The 27500-nt window shown below is 37.3% G+C and overlaps 1 protein-coding gene across 1 annotated transcript in view; it reads left to right on the forward strand.

Annotated features, from left to right (window-relative positions):
• LOC107586892 (kinesin-like protein KIF26A) overlaps positions 1-27500 on the forward strand; it is a 115806-nt gene that overhangs the window by 68383 nt on the left and 19923 nt on the right. The window contains exons 5-7 of the mRNA XM_016274439.1: positions 19246-19429; positions 21940-22149; positions 26139-26232. Of these exons, the coding sequence (XP_016129925.1) occupies positions 19246-19429; positions 21940-22149; positions 26139-26232 (488 nt within the window). The remainder of the gene's footprint in view (positions 1-19245; positions 19430-21939; positions 22150-26138; positions 26233-27500) is intronic.

Here is a 27500-nt window from a genome sequence, read left to right on the forward strand (position 1 = left end):
CCCCTCTGTTCTCTTGCCATAGCCGTGCCCTTTCACACCAGGCAGGGATTTGCAAGTCTGGCGGCGTGGACATCTCGTTCCCCTAGCGTTTTCCGACGCAGCTCGAGTTCCCGAAGGGGAACGTCCCAGGATACGTATGCAACCATGGTTCCCCGAGGGAACGAGACGCTGTGTCACAAGGCCATACTTCCGGCATCCCTACTAGAGCTTGCTTCACTCCTAAGAAGCTAGCGCCGGCGGCACCTCACGTGCTTTTAAAGCTTCCTGGTCATGACGTCACCCGCCGCGGATGTCTCGCCCGTCGTTCGACTGATTACACATATGATTCAGAGCTTGGTATCGCTGAAGGCATTCCCCTAGCGTTTTCCGACGCAGCATCTCGTTCCCTCGGGGAACCATGGTTACATACGTAACCTGGGACGTTTTTGGTGTATTGATTACCTTTTGTATAACCACAGTTTTACTGCAAATACTATGGTTAGTGTAGCAAAACCATGGTTAATTTGTAGTTACCATAGTTTAACTATAGTAACCATGTTTTTTGCTTGTTTGTTTGTTTTATTTGTAGTAAAACCATGGTTAATTTTCATAAGGGTAGCCATACGTTGACTGCGTGCTGTATGTAGCCCACAAAATTGTTCAGGTAAGTGGTCTGTAAAACTAATCTCAGTAGTTTGAAGTTTCTCAGTTTTGGTTCATAGAATGTTAATGATTATTTTAAAGGATATAACATTGTTTTCACAGCACATTGAGGCAGTGAAGGTTTGTGGTAAAGAGTGGGGTGGGGTGGAAATGAGAAACCGAGAGCGAGTTTATCTGCTGTTTTTATTTGTTGAAAGTTACTCTGCATGCAGATTGTCTGAAATGGAGTGGATTACAGCCTGTAATCAGTTCATGACCCAGCATGTGAGAGAGCCTGTTGCAGAGAGCTGAGAATCCCATTAGCGCTGTCTCACTCTCTCTATTTTCAGTATTAAGTTGCTAGTACCCAAACCCTGAATTCCTGCAATAGCACCAGAGGGCGCTCGTAAAAGCTTATACGTAGGGCTGTTATTAATGGACATAGTCTGGGTTATTGCTATAACCTATGGGTTTCTTAATGGCATGGTTCTTGGTTTTTGTCCGTAGCAAGACTATAAGCTGTGAGAATGCGTCACATCGAATGGATTGATAGCATTCCTGCCGTGTAAGAGCACATCTATGCACATTGCAGTGGTAATGATTATATTGCAGTGTGAAGGTCACCACTGAATGTAATAATCTTCTCATACACTGGTGGATGAATGTCATTTGAATGATGTTATTAGTCTTATGAACCCGGTAACTGTAATCTGTCTCATCCTGTATGGTTAGGGGAACATACATCTTTCTGTCTATGACAACGTGATCATTAGTCAATAAAGACTATTGACATATTTATTGCATTTTTGGATGGGAGGCAAATAGCACAGATGGATGTTGATTTCCCTTGGTACCTTGTGTCTTTACCTACATAATTTTGACTATGGTTGTCAAAGTCATGTCGTTGACAATTATTTCAATATATAATGAAATAATTGTTAACAACTTGAGATATATATATATATATATATATATATTAGTGCTGTCAAATGATTAATCGCGATTAATCGCATCCAAAATAAAAGTTTTTGTTTACATTTCAGTTTGACATTATTTCAGTTTGACATTTATAGCTGTTTCTTTCCCTTCCATGTGATTTCTAAAAACTTATCAAAACCCAATTTGAGCTGCAGTGCACACAAAAGTTTTCGAAAGGATTCAAAAGGATTTTTTTCCTCTTCATTTTTTTCATTCAGTTCTGTTTGTATTTCCAGTGATTTAAAAAAATATATGTATTTATTTATTTTGATATATTAGAATGGGCAATTTGCATGTTTGAAAACTTATTTTTTTTTGTATTATTTTGTGTGCACTTAATGTATATAAATATTTTACTTGACTGTCAACTCTAATTTTTACCTAAACTTCCTCTTGCTTCAATATTACCAAAATGATCTTATGACAACCCAAAGACATCCTTCATCCCCCAACCTTTTTTCCAGCACATCTGTTTTTCCTCTGTCCACTACCCTTTCCCTGGTCACATTATTTTTCTCTTTCCCCTCTTCATCTCCTACCCTGTTGTTCCAGGCCATCTCTGATTAATCATGCGCAAATATTCCCAGCAGCCACTGGGGTTGTTTGTTGTAATAGCCTCTGAGTGAAAGTGTGCAAATAAATAAGCGTTAGGTGTCCTTCCTGCCAGACAATGATTAATGAATGAGTGCCGAGGCGAGGTGGAGCGGTAGGATGCTCTTTTTGTCCTCTTTCCCTATCTGCAAGGCTCGACCACCCTACGTTGAAAAGCTTCTGTTTGTACCTAATGGGCAAAGTGACCATAATTTGTAGCAGTGCACACAAAAGTTTTCGAAAGGATTCAAAAGGATTTTTTTCCTCTTCATTTTTTTCATTCAGTTCTGTTTGTATTTCCAGTGATTTAAAAAAATATATGTATTTATTTATTTTTATATATTAGAATGGGCAATTTGCATGTTTGAAAACGTATTTTTTTTTTTATTATTTTGTGTGCACTTAATGTATATAAATATTTTACTTGACTGTCAACTCAAATTTTTACCTAAACTTCCTCTTGCTTCAATATTACCAAAATGATCTTATGACAACCCAAAGACATCCTTCATCCCCCAACCTTTTTTCCAGCACATCTGTTTTTCCTCTGTCCACTACCCTTTCCCTGGTCACATTCTTTTTCTCTTTCCCCTCTTCATCTCCTACCCTGTTGTTCCAGGCCATCTCTGATTAATCATGCGCAAATATTCCCAGCAGCCACTGGGGTTGTTTGTTGTAATAGCCTCTGAGTGAAAGTGTGCAAATAAATAAGCGTTAGGTGTCCTTCCTGCCAGACAATGATTAATGAATGAGTGCCGAGGCGAGGTGGAGCGGTAGGATGCTCTTTTTGTCCTCTTTCCCTATCTGCAAGGCTCGGCCACCCTACGTTGAAAAGCTTCTGTTTGTACCTAATGGGCAAAGTGACCATAATTTGTAATTAATTTTGTGTCTGAAAAGGCTGAAACTTCATAATCACGTAAGCATAGTTTAAGGAAGGTCCTGGTCAAGAGCATGCCAGGCGTCTGATCGGACCTTGTGGTGTCAGCTAGTTTCACCGACACCTTCCTAACTTGGGTTGCACTTTTTTGTAGCGTCTGGGGACAGGATTATCCTGTTCCACGCAATTGTCCTGTAATTAAATTCCTTTTCCTCAACACCCTTTTAGTGAAACCCGATGCTGTGGGTTGCCTACCTGTAGAACAAATCCCAGCGGTGCAGAGGGAAGAGATAGAGAGATGTATCACGGATGAGATGAAAGTAGATGGTAATCTTTGTAAACAGGGAGAGGGAGTGTGCGAGAGAGACGTGAGTTTTGGTTATCTGTCAGTTTTCTGCTGAAATGGAATTGATCTTCCTTAAACGTTAGCTTGCTGTGCTTTTTAAACAAACTCTGGGAGAGCAACCAGTCTACACCTCACATGAATAACAAGAGAGCATCTTCAAAAAAAATATGACAACCCCATTACTATCTTCATTTTGTGGCTTTCCAGAGCTTTACCCCAGGGGCTCGGGTTTGAACGCTGCAACTCATTAAATAACAAAAAACCCTGGCCATGTTTATGGCTTCTCCCACCGTGGCTAAGCCACAACAAGCCAAGCCTGGATTAACTGCACATCCTGTCTCTTCATAGATGCCATTGAGGGGGTAATTTAGGAACAGCAAAAAGACAACAATGCTTTTCTCGTTTACTCGCTCACCACCTCTTGAAAATGCTTTTGCAGCCCTTTTTCATGCACTGTTAACAGAATCATGCTCACTTTTCTTTGCTGTTGGTATTCTTGGAGGTGGTAGGCTTGACATTGTGGACAGGTTTGGTGGTACTTTGATTTTTATTTTACTGTTTTATTAGCTAGCACAGGAAGCAGGAACTGAAGCGTTAGCACCTAGCTGCTAGCCAAGCATACTAGTAAATGCACAATAGGCCGCAAACCCACAACAAACACTTAATAAATAGAGAATGTTTGCTAAATAGACCCTCCTGTAGAGTACAATTTAAAAACTTGGACTTAACTGACTTTCTTTTGATCGTAGAAACCTTTTGACCAAAAGGCTAATGTTTTTGAATCAAGGCTCTTTTTAACTATAGTCCTGAAGGGCCAATGTCCTGCAGAGTGTAGCTCCAACCAATTCCAACTTTCAAAGTTTTTAGAAGGTCTGAAGACCTTGTATTAGTTGGTTAAAGTGTTTTAAATTGGGGTTGGAGCTAAACTCTGCAGGACAGTGGTCCTCCAGGAACAGGTTTGGACAGCCCTGCTCTAAAGGCTTTGGTTGTACTTCACTCTCATGCACAGTTAAATCTGCAAGCCTTTGAAAGTCTTCTCTTTTGGCTGTGAGACCAGAAGGATGCATTTGGAACTAGAGGATCTGGTAGACTTTTGTTGCTCAAATCACTCACACATGTGCTGCTTCTGCAAACATCAGCAAACTGTACTAATACTGAAAATTACGTCATGCAAACTGTCCATGAGACGGAGGGAATGCAGACAAGAGAAGTATATTTTCGGCTTAACCCTAAACCAGGAGTTGACCAGTCCTGCTTCTGGAGGACCACTGTCCTGCAGAGGTTAGGTCCAATCCTAATTAAATTCCCCTGAACCAGTTAATTTAGGTCTTCATGATCATTAGGCAGGTGTGTAGGAGCTAAATTACGCTGGAAAGTGACCCTTCAGGAGCAGGATTGGACACCACTGTCCTGACCAAACACATTGAACAAGCTAATCAAGGTGTTCAAAATTACTTGCAAATTAGAAACAGGTGGGTTAAATTGGGATTGGTACTAAAGTCTGCATGACAGTGGCTCTCCAGGACTGGAGCTGAAGAGCCTTGACTTAAATGCTTGAAATTAATTTTTTAGATGTTAGTTTTGTTTTATATGTATGAACTTCTTGGGGAAAAACATAAAATAAATAACCAGAGTTGGGCTCTGCTTAAAAAAAAAAAAGACCTCACTTACTCCAGCTGGTGTTGGTTAGCTGGGCTTACCTAGTTAAGCTGATGTTTATCCGTGTGGCCAGCTGGTCTCATTGCCTGACCTACTGAAAAGTGCCCAAAACCCATCTGGAACCAGTCAACAGTGCAGCCTGACCAGGCTGGGAGACCAACGAAGATGAGCAAAACAGCTTAGGGTTTGTTTAGGAAAAGTGGTTTACAATGCCAGCACTCCTTCAATACAGTTTAAAAAAACATCCAATGATGCACCTCAGGAAGTTAATTTGAGAAAAGCCCAGAGTGTGCAGAGCTTTCAAACTATTTGCAACATATTTTAATGCTTTTAAAAGAAATCTGAACAAGTCAGCCAGCTATTTGGTGTGGAAATTTGCACTTTTAAATGCATGCATTGTAAAAGTTCATGCAATTACTTTGCATATAAACATAGTCTAAAGAATCACAGCATTTCCCAGTACAGTAATTCTTGGGGATTTTCTTCTCCGTTTTTTCTTTTTAATTAGAACATTTTCCATTTAGATTCAGACTGCTTAATTTATTTGGGTCTGGCTGGGGATTTCCACCCTGGGCTCACTGAGGGAACGAGACAATCCCTAGCTGAGCCGATCATTTTTCAATGTGCTACTCTCAGGCTCAAAATGATTTACCTCCGTTCACAACCGACAACCGCTGCCTGGCTCCCAGCCAAAATACAAAGACCAAACTGATCACTCGAGTACTCTCACTATCTACCTTTTGAGATGACACTCTTTCTCTCTCACTTTCTGGACGTGTTCCTTCTCTCTTCACTCTCGGGAGGTCCTCACCCTCTTTCTTTTTTAATTTCCATCTCATTTTCTGATTTTTGGCTCTCTGGTTTTTCACCTCTGTGTCTCATACTCAACCTACCCCCGCCTTCCTCTCTCCTTCTGTCTCTCCATATATTTGTGTCCCTCGCTCTCCACACATTTGATTCAATTTTATGCTTTTTATTCTCCTTCCACCTTGTTCTTTGTCTCCACTTTTCTTGATTTTTCACGCTCTTCTGTTTTTTTTATGCCTCTTTGGATGTTTTTGGATTGTGTGGATTATTATCATGATTATTTTTAATCTTCCTGGTACATGTGTTGGAAATATTAAAAGCTGTTATTTATTTATTTAAATTAATATCTATGGACAACATTTTAGCATGCTGTCAGTTACCACAGATAATAGTTTCTATAGTTTTTTTTTAGTTTCTAAAAATAATTAATAATTCTAAATGTTTAATAACTGTGACCTGGCCAGTTTTTATAACATAAATTCTCTCCACAAGGGGGACTAAGGAACTCTACATCACATCTGGTCTCATTTACACAATTGTAATATGCAGTATGCAGTAGCCCATTACTTTACACATCTCAATGACTTATGGTTATTATGAGTTACACTACATTATGATTAGGCTATATTTTACAGTAGTAGCTCAATGAACAGCCAAAGCTGCCCTGTGGTGATTTCCGTATTGACATAATGCTCCAATTTTACAGATATCACACAGCGTACTCTCTTGTACACTCCGTTTTTAATAAGGAATAATATTACCGGGTGACTGACACCTCAGGTCAGAAGTGCTTGAAGGAAGTGTTTAGTAATGGATGTTGAGAGTGGCCCCCCTTTTCCCGCTGCTTACAACAAAATAATATCTGAACTGCCCTTCTAATTATTCCAGTGAATGATTTAGATGATACTTTTCTCACTTTTGTAATTAATACCTCCTGTAGATTGAGATTTTTGCTTTGCACTTGTGATCAGACCCTGTAGCACTAAAGTATACTGTGAGAAAGTATGTTGCAGAAGGTATTAAGAATGATATTCAAGTGATTGATCATTTCAGTCAGTGTCCAGCTGTGGACCAACATCACTTTCTCACATACTCTTTCTGGATTTCATTCTGTCACAACACCGTTTCAAACTTCCGTGGGAAAGAAACTTTAAGACTCCTGGTTACTGTACAGCCAACTCCATATGTCTTTGGTTATTTAAAGAAATCCTGTCTCACATGTCTTATGTTGCATCTATGGTTCTTATTATGGCTAGGAGAAACTTTTAAACAGTAGCCATTTAGTATTAGGTAAATGTTAAAGAAACTACGAGAGAAATAGATGTGTTGATTTAAGAAAGTAGGCTACTTTTAATGGAACAGTACACCTAAAAATGTACATTCCTTTGTCTTGTCTAACACTGCCTTTCTTGCATGTAATGCAATGTATATGTTGAATGTCCTTGCTTCTTTTTTTTTACCTTGTAATGGAAGTAGATGTAGGGTGGACATATGTGCCGTTCATATGGGACACGTCCTGGACAGGATTTTTTTATTGCTTAAAACATCCAAAGTAGACCAATCAATGACCAATAACATGCAGGTATTATATACAATCGACCAATCATGGCGCGTAAGAAGGTGAGATCTACAGAGAACGGTCAAAGCGATGCAAATACGCGCACGTGCTTGTTCGTTCGTTCGTTCGACTTGAAGCGGTGCTTCACCAAAGTGCTGCAAGAGCGATTCGAAAGCATAAGGAGCTGTCTGCTCTGCTCTCTACAGCTCTCGTGAATGTCATACAACGATCGATCTGCACAGTGCAAACAGCCAAAACCTGGATATTTTAGGCAATATAGAAATCCTGACAAGGACACGTCCCGTAAAAATGGCCCAAATGGTCACCCTAAGTAGATGGGAACCTGAGACAACCGTGTTCACCATTCTCTTTCATTGTATGGGAAAAAGCAGCTTGAACTTTCTGCTAAACATCTTACTTTTGCAATAAAGTCATAAGTAGTTTGGAATGAACTGTGGGTGTGTTAACATATATAATTGTCAACTCAACGTACAAAAGCAAACCCTCTTACTGTACAGCAAACTGTTGCAATAGCTTGATGAATCTTGTTGGATGCTGAAAGCTCTCTCTTAGCCTCAATGACCAATAACATGCAGGTATTATATACAATCGACCAATCATGGCGCGTAAGAAGGTGAGATCTACAGAGAACGGTCAAAGCGATGCAAATACGCGCACGTGCTTGTTCGTTCGTTCGACTTGAAGCGGTGCTTCACCAAAGTGCTGCAAGAGCGATTCGAAAGCATAAGGAGCTGTCTGCTCTCTACAGCTCTCGTGAATGTCATACAACGATCGATCTGCACAGTGCAAACAGCCAAAACCTGGATATTTTAGGCAATATAGAAATCCTGACAAGGACACGTCCCGTAAAAATGGCCCAAATGGTCACCCTAAGTAGATGGGAACCTGAGACAACCGTGTTCACCATTCTCTTTCATTGTATGGGAAAAAGCAGCTTGAACTTTCTGCTAAACATCTTACTTTTGCAATAAAGTCATAAGTAGTTTGGAATGAACTGTGGGTGTGTTAACATATATAATTGTCAACTCAACGTACAAAAGCAAACCCTCTTACTGTACAGCAAACTGTTGCAATAGCTTGATGAATCTTGTTGGATGCTGAAAGCTCTCTCTTAGCCTTTTGACCTGACTACTAAATCTTGTTTCAGGACAGTGGATGTGGGTGAAAGACTATGACATCATCTTTCGATGCCCATTATGTCATAATGGCTTAATCACTGGAAGAAGTTAAGCCTTGACTGGCACATTCATTACTTTAGTAAGTAATTAAGGACTTAATGTACCTTCATTGGTATAAGAGACTTACTATGGCCAGTTCTACTGGATATTGTTTTTGTTTTTCCAATACAAATCAACATACTTGATATGTTTTGGCTCTAATTTCATAATGTAGATCATCCTAAATTGGAAAATTGATGTAGCTGATGTTGTTTCTCATTGAATGTTCAAACCATAAACGTACTATTTGATTATTTCTTCACATTGATAGCTATTAAAAACATCATTATTTATTCCAGAGCATTTTATGCCATACTTTTAGATTTGTTTGTAGTTTGAAAAGTCATCGCATCCATAAAAGGATAAAAAAAACACATTTGTTTGTCGTAAACAACCTGCTGATCTTACAGTGATGGATGATAGTTTGAGATACGGGAATGGAAACGTTAATAATGTAGTCTGATATCACTCACGGTGATCCATAGTGTCCGTAGCTTTGTTATCCTTTGTCAAGACCTTGTTACTATAAAAGAAATGTCAATGATGGTAAATAGGGCCAACGTGGCAATTAGCTACAAAGGCTATATCTGGACGAAGAGAAAGACCGGCAGAAATCCTTACAACAAGCTAATGGCTCTACAGGCTAATGACTCAGTCGGCTTGAGGAATTCCTCTTTCTAATTTGACAAAAGATGAAAGACAGAGAAGGCTGCCTGCAAAGATTATTGACAACAAGCCAAATGGTTTGGCTCTTACAACAGTAGATAAGCAAGCCAGGCATGATACATGCATTGGTTCACACATCCACACACACTCAAATTCCCCTTCCTCAGCCCCCAGCCCTATGCACACACACACACTCAAATTCATTCTGATTTCAACAAAAGCTCACAGCACCTTTTATATCGCTTGACAACCATGTATGCCATTTATTTTAGCCATGTGTACATGTTTTCTGTGATGTTTGTTGAGGAGAGCTGGAGAAAATGATTGATCTTGTCTTTCACTGATTCTTGAATAGTGGGACAACACCTAATGTTATTTCATGTCAGATAAAAATAAATAAATAATAAAAAGCGTACTGTCATCACTTATAAATATTGGTTCATTCGAATAAAGATAAAAAACAGTATGGGTTATTTATTTATTTACCCATTTATCCTTAACGTAGACTTGTAGTTTTCTCTGATTATCATGATTTTATTTTTGTTCTAAGTTTAAACCTATGTGATTTTTTTATTTATATTTTATTATATTGCTCATTTGTTGTAAGCAATTCAATATTTGAAGAGTTCATTTGCAAAAACAGATAACTCCCATTTTTATTTATTTTCAGAAATCATGTTTTTTATTTACTTTTTATTGTGCATTACAAGTAATATCAGTCAAACTGCAGTTGGGTTGTTTTGATTAAGTAATAATAACTTTAAAACATACAGGTAACTTATAAAATTCAAGCTCATTGAAAGTATGTTTTTTATATATATCAAAAGTTTGTTTTGTAGCAAAAGCAGATAACTCCAACAGTCGTTTTTGGCAAAAGCAGATAACTCCACATCTCATGTTTCATTTAAACAAAAACATTCATTTCAGATGACAATGTAGATGCCTGACAAATGTTGTTGTTGTGATCATAGACTGTATGGATGTGATTACACGCAATACACCTAGCTTTTCCCTCACCATTATAATGTGCTTCCTTTGCAAGGTTCCTTGAAAACAGCTTTTATTTTCATTTTACGCCCTGAAGAAGATATCGCAGGTTCATCAAGTTCGTCGAAATTATCCATCCTCGATCACTTTTTGTCAGCTTTGACGAAACTCCTCTCTGCTAGCATGTCTTTTCAAAGTGAAAGTAGCCTTGTCACCTGACCCGAATACAGCGCGCTGATTCGCTAAAATGGACTTATCGACTTCTGTTCAAAAACAACAAGGGCGCTTGTCGGGTTCTGCAGTAAAACGTGAACTCGCGATGCCTTGAAAGTGGACAAAACCATCTTTTTTGACAAAACGTGTTTAGGGTTCAGATCGCGCTATATTGTGGAGAATAACGCATGGCACTCAGCTCTTTTTTTTTTTTTTTAAGTGGCGTTTATCGGTTTTTGCAAATTAACTCATTTTATTGCATATATTTTTCTATATTTTTTTCAAAAAATTAATTCATGAATTAATGAATTAATTAAAATGTTTTTTAAAGTTTAAACATATTTGATTTTTAAAAAAAATATTTTATTACATTTCAATAAGCAATTATAAAAAACCATCACTGATAAGCTATTCCTAAATGTAATGTAAATTGTCTGTGAAGCTGCTTTGCAATACATTTGTATAGTGAAAATACAATGTGGTTAATGTATTATGTATGTATTATGTACATGGAATGCAGAGTTTAAAAAAATAGTTATTTATTTAATGTACAACTTCATTTTATTTTAATTAAGAGAAAAATAAGGTGTTCAGAACATTGTAATGGTCATTTATGATTAATTAGAGTGGGAACATTTTATACAATTTAGTATTGTCTTTCATCTTACAAATCAGTCCTTTTGTTGGCACAGTATGGGTTATTTATTTATTTACCCATTTATCCTTAACGTAGACTTGTAGTTTTCTCTGATTATCATGATTTTATTTTTGTTCTAAGTTTAAACCTATGTGATTTTTTTATTTATTTTATTATATTGCTCATTTGTTGTAAGCAATTCAATATTTGAAGAGTTCATTTGCAAAAACAGATAACTCCCATTTTTATTTATTTTCAGAAATCATGTTTTTTATTTATTTTTTATTGTGCATTACAAGTAATATCAGTCAAACTGCAGTTGGGATAAGCAATTATAAAAAACCATCACTGATAAGCTATTCCTAAATGTAATGTAAATTGTCTGTGAAGCTGCTTTGCAATACATTTGTATAGTGAAAATACAATGTGGTTAATGTATTATGTATGTATTATGTACATGGAATGCAGAGTTTAAAAAAATAGTTATTTATTTAATGTACAACTTCATTTTATTTTAATTAAGAGAAAAATAAGGTGTTCAGAACATTGTAATGGTCATTTATGATTAATTAGAGTGGGAACATTTTATACAATTTAGTATTGTCTTTCATCTTACAAATCAGTCCTTTTGTTGGCCTCTCTCAGCTGTTTTTTTTTTCATGTCAAATAATTTTTTCCAAGAAGATTTCCAGCAAGATGGATTTTCCTTTTAAAGCGTTATCAGAGTACATAATTTCAATCATCTAGTCTGTGCTCCTAGGGAGCTTTGATTGTGCCCGTCTCTTGGTTAGTGGTGGGCGGCAGTGGGAGTCTGAGCTCTGTGTTGATATGTAGGGCAGTGTGTTAGGGGGGTACTGGTGTGTGAGCCGTGCTGCAAACCGACAGAAAAAGAGTCTCGCGCAAACATTCTCTCTCCTTTTCTCTCTTTCTCTGTCTCACTCCTGCTCCTCAGATCAAATTAGCAGTTTAGGGAATAGATCTCTCACATAAAGAGCTTAGTCTTGTTCCAGCTGCTGCTTTCCCCCCATCTTGCCCTTACCCACAGGCCAAGGGCATCTCTAAGCACCGTATGTGTCTGGAAAATGATTTTAAAGTGGTGGTCGCCCATAGATGTTTGATTTTCTCTACACCTGAACAGACACTATGCAACGCCACACCTAGCATATGCTGTGTGCTTATTTCACGTCTGCGATAATTAACAGCTTTTATCCCACCAGTCAGAGCAATTATGTTTGTCACAATGCAAACATTTAATGAGATTTTCAGCACACACAGAAGACACAGGTGCAGGACATGGACAAACACCCTTCCTCGCACCCTGTATTTTTCTTTTGTTAGCGGCGCTCGCTGAGGCTAATTTGAACAAAACCCTAACGCTCAGTATTAACCTTCAGCATGTAACTCCACCCATATTGTTTATGGTATAGACGTGAATGATACCTCAAATTGTGCAGCTTGTTGAAGAGAAGTGTGCTATTACGGTTCTAACCAATCAAACATGTCACTCACAAATGCATAGCAACACCCTAGCGTCACACAACTCACACTTTAAAAAAAAAAAATTCCCACTGCTTTTATTGATTTTCTTGTTTAAGTACGTACGTCAAACAAACATATTATGCATGGTCAAAAAAAGGTTTCCCAGTTAAAATATCAGAATATCCCTAAAGCAAGGTATTTATTTATTTGTTTATTTATTTTCAAGATGACTAAAGAAAGATAAAGAAAGATATTTTAAGAAAATAAAAAAATATGCACATATCTTTTTTTAAAGCACGCACACACACACACACACACACACACACACACAGATGTTTGTTTTTATGGTTTATGGGGACTCTCCATAGGCGTAATGGGTTTTATACTGTAAAAACCATATATTATATTGCCCTACACCAACCCTACCCCTAAACCTACCCCTCACAGGAAACTTTCTGCATTTTTAGATTTTTATTTATAAGCCTTTTGAATTACGGGGACACTGAAAATGTCCTCATAAATCACCTTCTCGTTGTAATACCTATGTCATACCCATGTTATTATAAAAATTTGTGTCCTCATAAACCACATAAACATGCACACACACACATGCGCTGGCAATAAATAAATAAAAATCAATCAATCAATCAGTTAATCAACCAATCAATCAATCAATAAATTCCAATAATAATATTTTAATGTCCCCAAAGCAAGGATTATTCATTCATTCATTCATTCATTCTACATTGCAGAACAATTCATGGAAAGTAAAAAAAAATTTTATAAATTTTTTAAGTAAACACGTAAGACAACACACACTTCCCTCCACACACATGAAACACACCTAAAGCACGCACACACACGCGCGCGCACACACACACACACACACACACATTATGCACTGTAAATAGATACATACATCAATCAATCAATCAACCCAATAATAATATCTGAATATCAAAGCAAGGAATATTTATTTATTTATTTACCAGAAAAAAATATATACAGTATATTTTTAAACACATAAAACAACACACACACTCTTCTCCACAGACATACAAAACACCTAAAGCAGATATACACACACACACACACACACACATAGACAAACAGACAGGCATGTAGCACATACTAAGCAAATCTGTTTGAAGTCTGGGGTAGAATAAAAAAGAGACCCTTCACACATGAAGAATTCATGTAGTAAGGGGCATGTGTGTGTGTGTGAGGGTGAGTGAGAGAGAGCGAGCTTTTCTGGCCGTGGGGAGTGAAAAGGGGCTGGACCGTGTAAAGAAAGAGAGAGGGAGGAATCGTGCGCGTGTGTTTGAGTGCAGGGAAGCTGCCAGCACTCCTCCGGCAGCAAGAGGCGAATCCCGACTGCTGGATTCCAGCCCCTCTCCTCTGCGAGACGGATAAAAAGAGGGACAGATGACAAAAAGGACCAGGATGCCTGACACAAGAAATGGACTAACTGACACAGACTGGTCCAGGGAGAGAGAGAGCATTAAAGGCAGAGAGAAGTACTAGTGGTTTGGTGCTGGCTGGATGGTGCAAAGAGGAATTCAAACGTGAATGTGAAGAAGAAAAGTTCTGGATATAATTGTAATGACATTAAACTTCCATCATCTGCAGATGTTTGTGCAGTGAGAATGGGCAGTGGTTACCGGAGAAGCACTTGCAGTGACTTTTTAACTAGTTTGTTTTTAAATCACTCTTTTTTGATGGCAAAATGTGGGTATGGACACACAGACAGTACCGTTTTTTTGCGTCCCGCCTGCCTCGTTCTGGCTAGGAGTTGTGAATACGTTAGATGATGGATTGGAAAGAAGTGTGAGTACTTTTAAAGCTTTTTCTCTATGTGTGTGTGTGTGTGTGGGTGCAGTGGGTTTTGACCCATAGATGTCAGTTGCAACACACCCGTCTTAACGCCAGGAATTCTTTCTCCGTCCTCTGAGCTTACCTGCCAAACTCTACAAAGGCTGCTGTCTGATTGTTTTTACATACTTGGGATATGATTGCTCCTTGACTGTGGAACATGTCAAAGCATGTTTGTTTAGCGTAGCGTGTGCGTGCTGCAATAAGTTTGAGCAGGTGGACAAGTAGAAAGTGCAAGCACATGGACATGTGCTTTATAGCCGATCTCCATTCATGAACTGAGCCGGGGGGGGTTTTTCGAGGAGATGGAGAGAATGAAAGAGAGAGGGAGTGAGAGAGCATGAGTGCTTCAACAGGCAATTAATTTCAGCATTAGTGTACAGGTGTGCGTGCTGAGAATGCTTGAGCTGTTGTTGTGGATTCATGAATTGCTTTATTACTGTTCAAGCATTTAATCTCAAACCTCCCCAACTTATCAGTTGCATTTTTGATTGAATATAGAAAATAATATTCTTTCTGTTTATGCGTTATAAAAATATATTTTCAATGAAAAATCCCTAAAGTAAATTTTTATAAGAATGTATTTATTTATTTATTTAAAATAAATAAATAAACGAATACATAAATAAACAAATAATTATATTTATTTGTTATCGTTTTGAAACAGATTACTAGATCAATTTAAAGAAAACATTTTTTCTTTTCTTTTCTTTTCTTTTCTTTTATAGCTATTATTTCATAATATCTTCATAATATACTACTTCACATTTCTGGTCAAACTGATTATAAATGTCATCTTGTAGTATTCTACATTTTTTAAACATAAATACATTTATTTTCTTTTTTTTTATTTTGCCATAAGAAATTCAGTTCAGTATTCTTTTTTTATTTCTAATATTTATAGTGATTTTTTTTACATTCTTAAAGATAATTTTACAAGATAAATATATGTATATAACATCACACACTTGATCACACACAAAAACTTGATTTGTCTGATTCACTCTCTCTCTCTCTCTCTCTCTCTGTCTATTGCTTTATGTTTTTCTGTCTTTCACTCATAATGCTTTCTGAATGCATCACTCACATTTCTTCAATCCTCTTCATCTGTTTGTACACACACACACACACACACACTCACACACACACACTTGCATCCTCTTGTGGGCCGACGGTTCCCCAGGGAGGGGCTGCTCCTGTATTCCTCCTGGATGTTATAATTATTTCATCAGCCAGCGGTTTGTTCTCTGAGTGCGCTCTTGGGCTGACGCGGAGGGCCGAACGGAGCTAGAGAAAAGAGGGGTGGGGCGGAGAAAATGGAGGGAGAGAAAAGAGGAAGGGAGGGGTTGTTACTTCTAGATGTATGGAGTGATGCAGAGAGGGGTAGAGAAAAAAAGGGTGTAGAATTGCCAGACATATTGAGGAACACACACATGAACATCCATAGGGCTGGTGCCTACACTTATGATCAGTGCTTGTGTGTCTCAGAAAAAAAAGACAAGACAGGCATTTATTGTCAAAAGCACACTCCACAATGCCCAGCTTTTACTGACTCCCACTTGTTCTCCTTTGCTTTCCCATCTCCTGACTTTCATTTGATTTGATCTTATCACAGGTTATACAAACATTATTAACACACAATTATTCCATCATTTCTGAAATTCTAAATCCATCAATTTTGCATTGTAGGAATAATTGACAGCATCATTGTATGGGCAATCTCTATAAACAATGGTTTAACCATGTGACACTTGCATCTTTGAAATTAATGTAATAAATAGTTGTAGTATATATTAATACAATTAAAAATATATATTTATTTATTTACCAATAAATTCATGCAGTGCAACATGCATAATGCAGAAACATTGCAGGGAAAAAAGCAGGTAATATCTGTGTCAAGGTCAGTACGTCTTTTAAAAATAGAATAAAAGAATATTTGACATTAGTTCAGGTTATTTCAGGTTGTAAAATGTCATTCATACCAGAACATACTTATCTTTATAAATTAATAATTCATGATATTTTTTAAAAAAGTGCTTTTCTACCTTATTTTTTTCTTTAAAACAGTTTTAAAAATATTGTTTAAAATGTGTAATGTGTAACATAAGGAACTTACCTTTTACTTGATAGTTACACCACATTTTATAAAGTCAATAAATGTGAACCTTTCCTAAAAAAGAGTGTAATTCACCAAGGTAACATTATGTAGTCACATATTACCTGATATGTTATTCTACTCTTCTTTAAAAAAAATGCTCTCCAAACTGTGTGTAAGGGATAAAAAAGGAAGAGTGGCATGGCAATTACATTGGAGATCCAATGTGCTACTGTAATGTGTGCTCTTAGCGTTTAAGTATTGTTCAGAGTGTGATTTTCAGTGTACTTCACTTTTGATTATTGCTGCATTTAGTGTGATCAGTCGGTCATAGTTAAAGACTGCTGCGGACAGCTTTCTTTTAGTTAGTTCTCCACTGTTACACTTTAGCCCAAGAGAACAGCCTTAATACGTATCTTAATGTGAGCTAAGCCCCAAAACGTCACTTGATAGCCTTTGGTTTTTCTCTCTCTCACTCCCTATCTTTCAGTTTCCCTCACTTACACTCATTTGTTCCTCTCATGCTGTGATTTTACTCATAGGTTCATTCGATCACCAGAACAATTGTAGAGTTCAGTCTTATGATGTAGCTTGTTGGGAAGGTAGCTGCTACTTGGGTAAAGGTCTTGAACCTGCCATTATTACCACTTCATCTACTGTTTCTGGAATCCAGTAGTGACATCTCACATAGATTTTTAGATTAATTTCCAGACTGTAACTGGGTCACTGTAAAGCCAGACTTAGCAAATGGCTAATGTTAGGGCTAACTACAGGCCTGACCCCCATTAGACCCAGTTTTACATTTTTAGAGGACATTTTTCAAGGGTTTCTGAGCACAGTGTTCCTATTTAGTTGTGAAATAAAGAGGGGGAAGGCAGCCTGTGGAGAAAGAGCGAGTTGGTCTGTGTTTACTTTGGCAGTGTGATAGGGGGCTTTTGACCTTTCAGGTCTGATTTTATAGCATTGAGTTGTAAATGTCAAGCTCTACCATTAAATCAATCAGGAAAAGACCAAAAATGAATTTCGGACATACACCCCTCTGTCTGAGTGAAAAAAGAATATTCTTAAAACATGTAGGGTTCCTTGGAAAATCACTTTTCACTGTGGTGTCAAAGTGATTTGGCTTGATTTTAATGGAACCCCCTTTGACAGAGCAACTGGAATTGAGAGATTTCAGTCGACTGCTTCGATGAACCTTTGTTTTTAATGCTAAAAATACCTCATTCCACACCTTTGTAGCATATATTATATTTTTCATAAATGAAGTCTCCAAAGAACACCAAAATGTTATTTTTCATGAGTGTTTTCCACCCTTTGCCCGACCCATTAGAATTGAACAAACTGTTGTTGCCACTGTATCTTTAAGACTTATGTATGTAAATTACCTCTGTTATGATTGGATAACCTGAGTCATGAGTTCATCTAGGCGTGGATGATATACCGGTAGACACAATTAACTTGTAGAAATTTGTCAATCAGTAAAGATTTTATCATGGTTATATTTTATCATGGTTACACACTCATGTGACGTTGCTGTGCTACGTGGTCAAGAAAACGTATAGTTTGCAAGCAAACAGCTGAGAAAGAAAACACGTAGCAGTATATTGGATCTGAGCAGCTCTTAAAGTGACAGCAGTCTAATATTCCTGCTGTCTGTCAGCAAAAGCTGTTTTAAACAACAAAAGAGTGAAAATCTCACTACTTTTGACTAAATCACTTTTGTAAATTTAATAAGAAGATTAAATCATATATATATATATATATTTAACTTACACAGTGAAGAATATATTTTATATTTTTCATTCAGGGTAGTATCTAGGCGTGGATGATATACCGGGAGACACAATTAACTTGTAGAAATTTGTCAATCGGTAAAGATTTTATCATGGTTATATTTTATCATGGTTACACACTCATGTGACGTTGCTGTGCTACGTGGTCAAGAAAACGTATAGTTTGCAAGCAAACAGCTGAGAAAGAAAACACGTAGCAGTATATTGGATCTGAGCAACTCTTAAAGTGACAGCAGTCTAATATTCCTGCTGTCTGTCAGCAAAAGCTGTTTTAAACAACAAAAGAGTGAAAATCTCACTACTTTTGACTAAATCACTTTTGTAAATTTAATAAGAAGATTAAATCATATATATATATATATATTTAACTTACACAGTGAAGAATATATTTTATATTTTTCATTCAGGGTAGTATTAATTTTCTGTGCTATTGACACTGGTGACAACAATTATGACATTTCTATGGTATCAAACATTTTGATATCATAAAGACCTTATTTACAACAAAAATAGCTGTATTATGATATATATCGTCACCTTGATAAAAAAATTACTCATGTCGTAATATAGGATTTTGGTTTCAACCATCCCTTAGTTCATCAGGACTGGATTAGTTGCTGAATAGGTATTTTATTGTGTAAACACAGGTTATCGTGAGTATGGTTCTGGTGTGAGTTGTATGATAATGTGTTTTTCAAAAAAAAAAAAAAAGAGAACGAAAGTAATACAAAAATACAAAATACCTACAAAAAAAAAAATCTTGCGTACATTTGACTCAATATTATAAACTTTCAATCTGTGTTTTATTTTTGTCTGTTGTCTCAGGGCTGCTCAGAAGCTGAATCTGTCATCCAAACGGAAGAAGCAGCAGCCGCCACTGGTATACTCCCAGGAGCCCTCCATCTACCCCACTAACTTTAGTGCTGTCCTTCAGTTTTCACCTCCACCTGCTCCACCATGTCTGCTCAGGGCGGGGTCAAAGGCCAAGGAGAACCCTGGCATGGGCAAGGTCAGGCACCCACCGCACCACATCAGTGTACTATGACAAACGCTTTTTTCTTTTAACTTACAGGGTTAGTTCACCCAAAAATGAAAATTCTGTCATTAATTACTCCCCCTCATGCTGTTTCAAACCCGTAAGACCTTCGTTCATCTTCGGAACACAAATTAAGATATTTTTGATAGAATCTGAGAGCTGTCTGAACCTGCATAGACAGCAACACAACTGAATTGTTCCCAAGTCCAGAAACATAGCAAGGAGATCTAAACACAGAACAGCATACGCTGTTTACGTCCAGTGGATACTCTCCAAAATGGCACCAGGGTGATGCGGAGGAGATGAATTGTTAAGGTTGCTGATTAGGAATTCTCACCATTAGTTTTTTGCAGAATTTTTGCAATATTCCGTATCCATTATCCAGTCGAACCCAAATAGAAAGTGACGGTTATTTTGCTGATTATGAACAGATTGTACATTTGGGATCTCTGATTGGGATCGTGGCCAAGAGTGGCAAGTTTTTTAGCATCTACACACCACCGCTTCTCATTGTCCAGAGGGTTTGTCTTTAGCACCGTATTACAGTATATATATAGTGATGGAGAGGATTTGCTCCAGATTAGATGCCACCTGCTCTGAGAGATGATTGTAGAATTAAGGTTGTTGATTAGGAATTCTCACCATTAGTTTTTTGCAATATTCCGTATCCATTATCCAGTCGAACCCAAATAGAAAGTGACGGTTATTTTGCTGATTATGAACAGATTGTACATTTGGGATCTCTGATTGGGATCGTGGCCAAGAGTGGCAAGTTTTTTAGCATCTACACACCACCGCTTCTCATTGTCCAGAGGGTTTGTCTTTAGCACCGTATTACAGTATATATATAGTGATGGAGAGGATTTGCTCCAGATTAGATGCCACCTGCTCTGAGAGATGATTGTAGAACATCATGCCAGAAGCTGTAGCCCGCTGAAATGATTGATAAGTACCCACTGAAAATGGACTCATTACATCCCAGCCTCACTAATGAGCTTCCTCTTCCTACAACTGCAAACACGCATCTGATGCTGCCTGAATGGGCTCCAGTTGTTGGCAGCTTTTGGGAGAACTATAAAAAGCAATGGGCATTAGAATAATGGCCCAGCCGTCTGTAACCATTTTGTTTGCACAATGACCAAATTGTCCAAAAGGATGCAAGACATGTGCTGTAATTCCAGCGGCTGTCACGCTCCAAAAATGGACAAAAACAACATCAAAGGGGATCTTATGACTCTTGCACTCTATTCCAAATCTTCAGAAACCATGCATTATATTTGTATGAGGAACAAGCTGAAATTAGCTCTAGTGGAGCTCTGAAATCCCATTCACATGTCATTACCGATGTCAGTTTGATGTCATTGGTTCTCACGTGTCTCATGACCAGTAGTGACATGCAAGTTTGAATGGATTCTTTACGAAGGCCCCAAAAGTTGTGCAAAATGTGTGCATTATTACACCGAAAAGACTATAGCCAACTGGCACATACAGGTGCATCTCAATAAATTAGAATGTCGTGGAAAAGTTAATTTATTTCAGTAATTAAACTCAAATTGTGAAACTCGTGTATTAAATAAATTCAATGCACACAGACTGAAGTAGTTTAAGTCTTTGGTTCTTTTAATTGTGATGATTTTGGCTCACATTTGTGTGTGTGTGTGTGTGTGTGTGTGTGTGTGTGTGTGTGTGTGGCCCAATAAAGTTTTTTTTTTTTCCTTGACAATGTCAGAACGTTTTTATACATCTTAAAAACACCTCTTCTGTGATTAGCACGTTTTAAATTTCTCAATTAAAATTCATTCTATTATTTTTTGAGGGAAATAACAGATTAATACAACTGTCCTGATAACATATTGAAGGAGGAGGAAAAATTAATACAAATGAATATCTTAAAAAGAAAACGCTTGAATTTCGGTATAATTTTATTACTTTATTATACGTTTTGGGGGGGGTTTATTAATATTTGGAATACTTTTCCTCAAGTCAAAGTCATGTGGTGAAACCAACATTTGTGGGGAAAAAACATGAAATGTCAAAATATTTTGACTTTTTTATAACAAGGTTATGTTAGTGCAGGTTGTAAAATGTCATGTGGTATGACTTACCAAAAATAAATTTTTTATCAATTATTAATACATTGTTCACTTACATGGTTACACAAGGTAAATATGTAATGTTTACTTCATGGTTACACCAAATTACATTGTACATTACATTTACATGTATAAATTTGGCAGATGCATTATAAAAATAATTTTGAGAGTTGTGGCTCACAAAACTATATGAAACCAACATGAATGCAAAGATTACATTCCAAGAATTCGGCATGTGTTTTAAACTGTTTTCCCTCTGGAATCATGTAAACTCTTTCTTGTCATCGATGTATCAATCACTTTATGTCACCTACAGTGTTATATTACAGTGTCAATGGAATTATCTGCTTCTGTTTCTGCTTCAAAAGCATTTTTTTATTTTTGTTCCAGGTCAAAGTGATGATGCGGATCTGTCCATCACTGGGGATTGTGGATTCATCCGAGTCCCTGTCCTTCCTGAAGGTGGACACTCGTAAGAAACAACTGACCCTCTACGATCCCTCACTCAACACACAGCCCACCTCAGTGCATAGACGAGCAGTGCTGCCCGCCCCAAAGATGTTTGCCTTTGACACTGTTTTTTCCCAAGATGCCTCTCAAGTAAGAGCCGCTGTGAAGATGTTATCATTTTGTTGGCATTTGCTTTTGAGGTTTGAAGTGAAAATATTTTGTTAGTGTCAAAAAGATATTTGAGAAGCACACGCACACATTTTTTGCAGGGCAAGGGGCTTAATGTAAAAAGGCCTGTTTTGGGACACCACCGTTCTTCAAAGTATGAGCCCAACAGCTGTTTCTTTAAGTATAGAAAATAGTTTGAATTCCAGACTCGCATATTTAGCAGCTCATTCACAGTTCATTATCTGTCCTCCAAAGCTGCAGAGGCATCCATCTTAAGATAAGTGGCTAACAAATGGACACAAATAGGGAAGAGGAACTTTAGGAGACTGATCAACTTGAAGATGATTAAGTGTGAACAATTTAGATATGCTACTTCAAGAGTAATAAGGTTGTCACTTGAAGTACTTATGTAAAGAACCATAAGAAAAGCCAGATATTGTGGCCTGGTTTCACAGACAGGGTTTAGACTAAGCCAGGATTAGGCCATAGTCCAGTTAGGACATTTAAGTAATTTTACAAACGTGCCTTAGAAAAAAAACATTACTGGTGTGCATCTTGAGACAAAACAGAGGCACTAATATATTTTAAGTTCAATCAGTGCAAGCTTCTTTCAGTTGAAACAGCCCAGACTTACGTTTTAGTCTGGGACTAGTCTTAAGCTTTGTCTGTGAAACCGGGGCTGTAAGTTTCTGCTTATAAATATGTCTTAAGCAAAGATAAGCATGGGCATTGTGGTGTCTTCTAAGATACCATAGGTCTTAGATAAATAATTTTGGCCAAATTTTAAAATCCCAAAGTATAAATCCTAATTCACAACCAATCAAATATACTTTATTTGACATTGTCAGTAGAACACATCAATAAAACGTTTCAGCCTTGTCCAAGTTATGACTGATAAAATGTCTTTGTACTTGAGTTGCAAGTATATCTTAATTCCCCTCACACAACCCTTCTGAATATTAACCATGGTTTTACTACAAATAAAACCAAAGAACCATAGTTAAACCATGATAAACACAAATAAACCATGGTAAACACATATTACCCATGATTGTGCTACAATAACCATCGTTTAACCATGGTATTTGTAGTAAAACTGTGGTTATACAAATGGTCAATAAGTCAAAAAACATGGTTACTACACTTTTACTACAATAACACATTGGTTAATTTTTGTAAAGAGAAACGTTTGTCAACACAGGCATCTTTGTTGTTATTGGAAAATCTGGCTATACGCCTCTTAATATACTAGTTTTGGTCATCTGAAATTTGTGTACGTTGGAAAACAAAGTATGCATTGGGGTTAAGGTATGCTCTGTGACAAGTATAGTAAAAAAAAAAAGTGGTTCAGATGTGAAGAGAAATGTTGATTGTCAGTACTTCAGTATTTCATTCTGTACCAAAAACATTGATAAAAATAGTTCAATCTAATTAAACAATTTCTATTTTACACAGTAGCCTATTTGTGTTAGCTATATGCTTAATGAAGTATCATGTTGTTAACAACAAACACTGTTATAGAAACTATTTGAGTTGCTGCCTATAATGTTCCAAATCATTCACTTTTGAGGCTGCATTTTCAGCTGCATGCAGCTCCATATGTGGACAGTGGACAGCAAAGTCATTTACTTTGCTTAGGAACCGAACTGTAATAGAATTTTCAGTTGAAGAACTTGCATGCACAAGACAAGATCTATGGAGCTTATCAATTAGGAGTTCCTTTACTCATGGCCAGCAGAAGGCTTTTAGGTCTCAGTGCTCAGTGCCAGTGAATTGATGTAACTGTAAATCCTCCAAATCTACTGTGTGTGTGGGACTGCAGGGACATATTTGTTAGCAAAGCACTGAGCTGTTGTTCTGTTTTTTGTAAGAATGTGTGTGTGTTATGATGTATGGGAGGAAATTGCTGCAATCCCAAATTGTCTCCAGGGACTGGGGCTAGTGGAACAGATTGTAGCATTATGGCCACACAGTGCAGCCGGTGTAAAACCCCCATGTCTGATGAATCTGTGATGAGGATCTGCCTTGTTGGTGCTTTCTGTGGTTTTCTTTTGCTAGTGAATAAATCAATGATCACCGGATCAAAGAAAAGATTAGGTACTGTCTACTTTGCCAAAAAAGATTTGGTTACATTTCCCAGCGAAACTGAATGTTAAAAAATAATAAAAATCTTATTAAGACTTTGGTGTGCACAGTTGTTTAGACTTTGGAAAAAAAATAAAAATGTTTTCCTCAGTACAGAATAGTGCCCTTTAAAAACGTAAATATACTTTATTTACATACTGTATTGGGAACTGCAACATAGTACATTTTAAAAGCATCTTGGATGTCTACATGGTTTTTGCTTTTTTAGCATATATGTTTATATATACAGTGCCTTGCAAAAATATACATACCCCTTCATTTTTTTCACATTTTGTTAAGTTGCTGCCTTATGCTAAACTGCTTTAAATAGCTTTTTTTTCCCACATCAATCTACACTCCATACACCATAATGGTAAAGCAAAAAAATAGTTTTTAACATCTTTGCGAATTTATTAAAAATAAAAAACTTAAATGATTCTATTGCATAAGTATTCATACTGGGACAGTTGAAATTTAGCTCAGGAGCATTCATATTGCTTGTAGATGTTGCTACACTTCGAGTGAAGTTAACCTGTGGCAAATTCAATTGAATGGGTATGATTTGGAAAGGCACACACATCTTAATAAAAGGTCCAACAGCTGATAATGCATATTAGAGCAAAAACCAAGCCCTGCTTCTTTCAAAATCTGCTTCTTTGAAGGGTCACATAAGCATGTAGTCTCTGTTACCCTTAATGGAAGAAGTTTGAAGCAACCAGGACTCTTCCTAGAGCTGGCCTCCTGGCCAAACTGAGCAATTGACGGAGAAGGGTCTTGGTTAGAGTGGTGACCAAGAACCTGATGGTTACCCTAGTTGAGCTCCATGATCATATATGCAGATGAGAGAAATCTATAGAAGGACAAATATCACTGCAACACTCCACCGATCTGGGCTTTATGTCGGAGTGGCCAGACTCAATCTTCTCCTCAGTGAAGACACATGAAAACACACTTGGATTTTGTATAACACACCTAAAGGACTCTCAGACTCTGAGAAACAAGAGTCTCTGGTCTGATGACCCTCAATTCCAAGCATCATGTTTGAAGGAAACCAGGCACTGCTCATCACCTGAAGAGTACCACCCCAAAAGTAAAGTGTGCTGGTAGCAGCCTCATACTGTGGGGCTGTTTTGCAGTGGCAGGGACAGAGGGACTCGTCAGAGTAGAAGATAAGCTCAATGCACCAAAATATTGATGAAAACCCAGTCCAGAGCATTCAGAACCTCAGACTGGGCAGAAGGTTCACCTTCCAACAGGACAATTAACCTAAGCACACAGCAAGAGTGGCTTATAGACAACTGTGTGAATGTCCCTGAGTGGCCCAGCCATAGCCTAAGCTAGAACCCAATCAAATAATTCTGGAGAAGCTTGAAAATTTGCATTTTCTCCCATCCAAGCTGACAGAGCTTGAGAGGTGAAGAGGTAAGAAGAATAGCAGTTAACTGCAAAATGATGATGATCAAAGTTTGTCGCATCAAACAAAAAAAAAGACTTGAGACTTTAAAGGTGCTTCAGCAAAATATTTAGTTATGCAATACTTATGCAATGTACTTATTTCGAGTAAGGAGTAAGTTACCCAGCCCGTTATGATTCAAAGACAGAACAAGCTGGCCTAGATAAACACCTATGATCATACTATACTACTAAATTACTAAAAAGTAATTTAAAGCAGTTTAACATAAGGCAGCAACATTACAAAATGTGAAAAAATGAATATTACTCTAAATATATGTATGTATAAGTATTTTGTACCCATTGACTTTATTCATATAGCTGACTTGCTATAATGCTTGTGTTAACTTATTATAATACCAGCCAAGTTATGAGTATTTTATTGTTTTCCACAGGCTGAAGTTTGCTCAGGGACAGTGGCTGAAGTTATTCAATCAGTGGTTAATGGAGCCGATGGATGTATTTTCTGCTTTGGTCATGTCAAAGTTGGTAAGTTATCCTTAATACTTTGCAGTTAACTGAATATGACACCCACTGATCTTGTTCCACAGTTTGCAAAGACACTTTGATGTCTAATCAAAACCGAAGGTAAAAAAAAAGTGCTTTTGCTTTTCAGAATGGACATGAGTGGGGCATTTAATTGTGTGTGTGTGTGTGTGTGTGTGTGTGTGTGTGTGTCTGTATGAGAGACCAGAGGCTAGAGAGTGTAATTAAAAGCTGACTAATTGACCCTCACAGTAGACTGCATCAGAGTTCTGCACTATTGCCAATTATGCTTGTTAGATGTTGCGATGGTTTCCTGCATCATTTACTACATGCGGTCTAAACGTTTAAGCATTATTTATGACTCTTTTAAAGCCAGACTGTCCATATGGAACAGTATTCATCACTATTTTCTTATTTGTATAATTGATGCTCTAAACCATGGCGTTTCTTTAACTTCTCTAATGTGACATAAAACTGAATATTTTAGGGAAATAAAGCAGGGATTTTCCTGTATCTGAGATACAATTTTATTTGTGAAAATAAACACATTCCACATATTAATTATTTACATTTTAACATAACCACTTATTATTTTACCCTTCCGTGCAACCTTGGTTATGTTAACAAAACTACTTTCACAGTAGAGAAAGTAATTACATTGTGATGAAAGGAAAACAAACTTTATTCTTTTATAATGAAGAATAAAATTACACTCCAAACGAGATGCGATGCAGTAAGATCTCAATGATAAACAATTTATCTGTTCACAGTGAATGCAAAAATGCTGTGCCACGGAATGCAGTCACAGCCAGTCGTATTTAATGGCTGTATGAAGCTTGATTTTGGAGTGATGGGATTTGTGGGTAGGGCTAACCCGTATGATGCAGCAGTCTCGTGTCATTCACAATTGGCATAAGAAGGATGTCTCTCGACTCATTCTCCCATTGCCGACTCTGTTTTATCACGTCCCCTTGCCAAAGCATCTGTAACGGTACAGTGAAAACTGCAAAATCTGAAAAAAAAAAAATCTGAATTCAGACTTAAGGTCTTTGCACACTGAGTACGAAATTCTCATCTGAAATTTTTGCACATTAAAAAAATAAATATGACCTCACATTGTGTTAATCATGTTTACACACTGCCTCCGAAACTTTCATCTGTTATAAAAAAAATTAAATCAGGTTTGATTTTCTGCGTTTTCGCATCCGTAGCAAGCATTTTGATAGGAAACGATTACGAATACGAAAAAAAAATGCGTAAGAAAATTTCGG

Source organism: Sinocyclocheilus grahami, unplaced genomic scaffold (genome assembly GCF_001515645.1).
Source record: "Sinocyclocheilus grahami isolate Dianchi unplaced genomic scaffold, SAMN03320097.WGS_v1.1 scaffold86.1, whole genome shotgun sequence".
NCBI lineage: Eukaryota > Metazoa > Chordata > Actinopteri > Cypriniformes > Cyprinidae > Sinocyclocheilus > Sinocyclocheilus grahami.